Source organism: Trypanosoma melophagium (assembly GCF_022059095.1).
Source record: "Trypanosoma melophagium isolate St. Kilda chromosome Unknown ctg45segment0, whole genome shotgun sequence".
Taxonomy (NCBI): Eukaryota; Euglenozoa; class Kinetoplastea; order Trypanosomatida; family Trypanosomatidae; genus Trypanosoma; species Trypanosoma melophagium.
This window is the reverse complement of record NW_027125184.1, coordinates 1-5,592: the sequence shown is the minus strand read 5'-3', so window position 1 is coordinate 5,592 and position 5,592 is coordinate 1. Positions and strand designations below refer to the sequence as shown.

Below are 5,592 nucleotides of genomic sequence, written 5' to 3'. Positions count from 1 at the left end.
AAGAATAATCATTGACAAGAAAAATCAAAGTATTGATTCAGTCAAGTTAGTAGATGCAATTTAAACATATAATATCACAGAAAATAATTTTTTCAGTCAATTTCTTTCATAATCTGTGTAAAAAGTCAGATATAAATTATACGACAAAAAAAAAGACCCAGTTTATCGCATGTCTAGATCATGTTTCCTTTTTTTTGTCTCATTTTTACACACACTGAATACTTTTTTTTCCTTCTTTTTTATTTTTTCTCTCTAGTTACTGTTTAATAAAGGATGAAGTGGGCGCGCGAACGAATCATTTTTCTTCTTCTCTTTACCTTTATAACCTACTATAAATCTTAATTTCCCGTAGCTACATTCACCGATACCCTTCCACTGGTACCTTTGTCAAGTCTCATTAGATTCATTCTGCGAGATGATGTACTCTCTCATGCCCATCAACCACAGAAAAATTGCACTACGTCAGAACACACAGCATATATGCATATATACATTATATGCATATGAAAAGAAGAGAAAAGAAAAAATGGAAAACTAATTTCGACGAAGAATATGCACATCATCACCAGACATCCTCAAAACATGTGTTCTCTCTATCTTCCCAGAGTCCTACATGACCGTACATCCATTGCCTCCCGCATCACGCCCCTTATATTTCATCAACCAATGCATCTGCGTCTGATTGATTGCCCCACGACGTTTCTCTCGAATAAGTGCAATGGCATCAACTGCTGATATTCCGCCGTACTCCACGAGTGCAACTGCCACGAGTATGGGCGCCCGACCGAGTCCCGCCACACAGTGAATTGCAATCGCAATAGGCGCAGTCGTCACACCACTGTCGAGTTGTGCCTTTGCGGCGTCGAGCAGATGAAACCAACTCTCAAGCACTGTCTTTGGCGGTGGGGCACCATCGTCGAAGGGCCAACTGTGAACATCAATGCCGCTCTTCTCAACAAGCGCCGCGTCGTACGTTGGGCCGCACACACGCACAAGATGCTGCACCTGTCGCCGCTGCAGTGCCTTCACGTACATGGGAAGATTACTGGGTGATGGGGCATCAAGTATGAGGAGATGAAAGAGCGTGCGTGACGGGTTTTTACGGTCCGGACATTCAATCACAGTGCAGTTCACGTCCATTTTTCTTTTTTTGATATATACTTTGATTTTTTTGTGCTTTTGTTTTTATCCCCTAGTGGGTAATTTTGTTTATTTAAAAGAGTAACGTTGTTGCTATTTTTTTTTCTTTTTCAAATATAACCGCAAATTATACAATACGTTCTCTTCGTTTTTGTTCTCTTTTGTTGTTCTTGTTGTTTTTTATCGCTATTTTTGTCTTTGTTACTTTTGTTACAGTATAACACCAATATAAAAGTAAATATATTTATATATATGTTGAGACAGTACTAGAAAAAACAGGTTCTAGCCCTTATAACGCGAACAATCCAGCAGATGCTGTATACCGCTCCAAAGGAAATGTGTGCAAGTTAGGCACTTTAGCTTCAGAAATAGCAACAGAGAAAAAAAAAAAAATATATATATATATATATATATATATATATATATATATATTGAAATACAAAAGAGATAGAAACATATAAAAGTATATACAATTTTTTTTCTTTCTGCTTTAACATGTTTAGTTGATACTCATTTACAAAGGTATTTGTGTAGATAAAGGACAACAGATGGTATGAATACCGTCATGATCAACTCAGAGAAACAAAAACAAGCAAAAGGACAACTTTTAACAAGTCAAAGAATCCCTTAGGGCAATGATGTATTCATGAGAACCATATCACAATTTCAATAAGTATCACTACTGAGAGAATAAATATTCACAATGGGAAAGAGAGAAAGAACCACTAAAAGCACGGCGTGGCACTTTAATAGTATAAACTCTGCCATTCCCTTCCAGTTACCCTAGCAAAGTTTAATGAACTCTTGTGACTTCAGTTGCTGCTCAATTCTTCTTCTCATTGACTCTCAACTAATAAAATGCCACACCACATACATAATAAATAAATAAATAAATAAATAAATAAATAGAGAGAAACTGAGAGTGAGGACAACAAACCTGGTAATAAACTGCAATCTCTTCCCGCAATATTTCAGACTCCACCAGTAGGTTGTCCCCAGAGAAAAAAAGAAAGAAAAAAAAACGTTAAAAACTTCGTGTTCATTACCACCTACGTTCCTCATTCTATCTGCAATGAGTAAGTATACGATTTTTTTTGTCGATTGTTTCGTATTTCAACGGCAATAATTTTAAAAGAAGACGTATCGAGCTCATACTCAGATTCAACTGTCTTCATAGCAATAGATAGAGTATTTCCATATCTATTGAGATCCAAGAAGAAAAGATAGCGATAACGGTACAAAGTCTTTCCATTTTTCTTTTCCTTTTTACTACTACCTTCCCCAATGACAGAACACACACACAAACACTCTTTCCATCTCTCTTTTTCTCTCTCTCCACAGAAGAGGGACTTCTTCGCATTTATTACCCGTACTGCTACTACTACTACCACGGATACGAGGATTCCCCTTCATTCAGTATCTCCACAGTTGCCACTTCACGCCCCTCAACGAGTCCAAGACGGCTGTGCCGCTCAAGTTCCTCCTCCGCTGGACGGCCGGGCAACTTCAGTGCGGAGTCCTCGTGAAGAAGAAACCAGCGCCCATCCCACGCGGTGTTGACGTAAAACACACGGCCGAGAATAGATGGCCACGGCGTCTTTACAAAACGCACACGTTTGCCGTCAAGTAAACTAGAAAGATCGGGGGATGTAAAGCGGATGATCATTGGCGACCCCGGCATCGCCTCTGAGAGGGGCTGACAGTACAGATGTGTGACGTGCTCCTGACGTGGATGTCCCCACGCAGTGGCACTTGACGTTGTAAGAAGTAACAATAGTGAGAGAAATAGCACGGATAGCAACAGGCGCGTCATTAATAGAAATTAAAGATGAACTGATTAAAAACGCAATAGATACTTCCGTTTGTACAGGTGACAGATATAAGAAAAAAGGAAAAAAAAAAGAATGAAACCAGGTATTAAGTAGAAGTAACACACAGCAAAAGGAACAGCATATTTCATGTAGTTAACTCATTATTATTATTATTATTATTATTATTATTATTATTATTATTATTATTATTATTATTATTATTATTATTATTATTATTACTATTATTATTATTGGAATTATTTGCTTCCTTCTTCATCCTTTCTTTCTGACGTTCAAAAGGGAATAACGACAGTAATAGGTTGTATATAAAAATGGAAGTATATACATATATAATAATAATAATAATAATAATAATAATAATAATAATAATAATAATAATAATAATAATAATAATGGAAAAATTATAACACTAACAATAAAAACAGAAAAAAAACTATTCCAACACCCAATGTGTCTCAGAAAGAAAGGAAGAAAAGCATCTGGACGCAAAAACGACGAGACATTTTTTTTTTTTATACATCCGCACTTTTTGTATCTCTGCAGATAATTAATTCTGTTTTGTTTTTCCTTATCTTGTTGTTCCATTTTTGTTCATTCCCCATCTTTCCAAGACATTACTCTTCTTCTCCATGCTTTTGGAGGAATCCAAGAACTCGCTCCCTAAACTCTTCTGGGTTTGTATCGTACAAACCACAGTGAAAGGCATCCTTTGATATGTATAACTCCTTTGGTTCTCCTGCTGCCTCGTATAGTTGTAATGAATGACGACAAGGTATCAAATCATCAGCCGTACCGTGCATAAGCAATACAGGTCTGGGTGCAACTTTTGATATGCAGTGCAGCGCCTGACAGTGCTTAGATGGTTTATTCCCTATGCGTAAATTCAGCCAGAAAGAGGAGGTACGACGAAAAAGATTAAGAATGAATCGACTGTACTTACGTCGTGAGAAGTAACCACCAACGATATCTACAATTTTCTGATCCTGCAATGTAGCACAGGTAAGCAGCGGATTCTCGGCAATTACTACATCGATACTCTTATCAATAGCAGCTGCCATAATAACAGAGGAACCACCCACACTTGTTCCCATTGCACAGATACGCTCGTACTTGTATGTAGACCTCATGAACTCACAGGCCGCCACCACATCAAAACGCTCCTTCATGCCGTACGTAAATCCACGCATATTCCCATCACTTAATCCATGTTCTCTGAAATCAAACAACAAACATCCGTATCCTGCCTTATGCAGCATTGGCACATGACGCAGCCACGTCCTTCGATCTCTGCCACCACCATGCACAAGCACAATACCCATTTTCTTTGCTTTTTCCGCTGGTGGCGGCACATACCACCCACGCAATGTATAATTATCGGTCGAAGTAAATGATATATCCTCGTAGATGAGACCATGATCGGTGTGTGGATCGTGTATGCTACCGCACCAGTAGTCTGGGCAGTTGTGTGTGGTGAGACGTGTGGCCTTTGGGCGATGATGATACCACGGCGGCCGTACGGAGATCTCAGAGACAAAGTAGCCCAACGCCACAAAGTAAAAGGCGAGTGTGATGGAAATATACTCCAACGCAAACACCACGCCGTTAATAAATATGAGAATGATAAAGGGCAGTACAAGGCAGACCAACACCTTACGCATTACCCGCGGGTTTACCATCTCTGCACTCTCCACATCGGTTTCCTCAAACAATCGCTTTCTGCCTCCCGTTCATCCTTCTTAAGGCGGAATCCCGTTCAAGTGCCTTCGCCTCCGCAACGGAGAAAAGTAATGTTAATTCTTTCGCAGTTCCGGCGGGGCACATTGTACGGCGGTCTTACCACTCTTATCAGCAATCGTCACATCTACAGAATTAAAGGAGTGTAAGAGCATTGCGATAAATCCCATACGACCTTGTTCAGCGGCGATGTGAAGAGCTGTGCGACCTTTATCATCCACGGCGTTTACATCAACATTTTCTGTCCAACTGATTCTCTGTATTGTACGTACATCCCCCACTTCTGCAGCGGCATGCAATGTTGTCATGCTAGAAATAATAAATAGAAATGTATTTTTCTTGTATTTGTAAATATGGTTATACTTTTTTAGAAGTAAAATAAATATAAAGATATATATGTGTAAATTAAATTCCTACCTCCCTTAAAATATTTGAGAGTGATTATTACCCGTCTTTGTTTAACACTGCAAGAGGAAAAAGTAGAAAAAAAAAAGAAAAATAAAACTCTTTTTTTACACTCACTCACCCGCACAAAGTGAGATAGACAGAGAGAGAGAGTAATAACCATTTTCACAACTTCACCCAGTTGTTTCTTTGTTTGTTTGTCTTTCTTTCCTTTTTATTGTTTATTTCACTTTCTATCGGTACCCTTTTCCACAAACAACAATAGTGGAGTAAACAACGATAACTCAGAACAAATTCTCTATATCGCAATAGTCAACAATTATGTATTCATTATAATAATGCACCAAATTTTCTGGCGCAGTAACTAACTGTTTACTCGTGAACATACAAAGGTTATTTTCAGTCCCCGTACTGAGGATATGAACAGAAACGAAAAAGGAGAGATACTTTAAAAAAGAGATACTTAAAAAACACAAGTAAA

At 38.4% G+C, this 5,592-nt stretch overlaps 4 protein-coding genes across 4 annotated transcripts; all 4 read right to left on the bottom strand.

Annotated features, from left to right (window-relative positions):
- Positions 1–609: 609 nt before the first annotated feature.
- LSM04_006767 (Dual specificity phosphatase) lies at positions 610–1,140 on the bottom strand (the record flags this gene model as incomplete). The annotated part of the gene is made up of 1 exon (XM_067332442.1): positions 610–1,140. The coding sequence occupies one exon, from the start codon at positions 1,138–1,140 to the stop codon at positions 610–612; it is 531 nt and encodes a 176-aa protein (XP_067187624.1).
- Positions 1,141–2,524: 1,384 nt separating this feature from the next.
- LSM04_007195 (uncharacterized protein) lies at positions 2,525–2,953 on the bottom strand (the record flags this gene model as incomplete). Its single annotated transcript, XM_067332327.1, has 1 exon — positions 2,525–2,953. One exon carries the CDS (start codon positions 2,951–2,953, stop codon positions 2,525–2,527), a length of 429 nt encoding a protein of 142 aa, XP_067187625.1.
- Positions 2,954–3,586: 633 nt separating this feature from the next.
- On the bottom strand, positions 3,587–4,648 carry LSM04_008477 (Alpha/beta hydrolase fold-1; the record flags this gene model as incomplete). Its single annotated transcript, XM_067332214.1, has 1 exon — positions 3,587–4,648. One exon carries the CDS (start codon positions 4,646–4,648, stop codon positions 3,587–3,589), a length of 1,062 nt encoding a protein of 353 aa, XP_067187626.1.
- Positions 4,649–4,762: 114 nt separating this feature from the next.
- On the bottom strand, positions 4,763–5,014 carry LSM04_000681 (uncharacterized protein; the record flags this gene model as incomplete). Its single annotated transcript, XM_067332103.1, has 1 exon — positions 4,763–5,014. One exon carries the CDS (start codon positions 5,012–5,014, stop codon positions 4,763–4,765), a length of 252 nt encoding a protein of 83 aa, XP_067187623.1.
- Between the last annotated feature and the right edge of the window lie 578 nt (positions 5,015–5,592).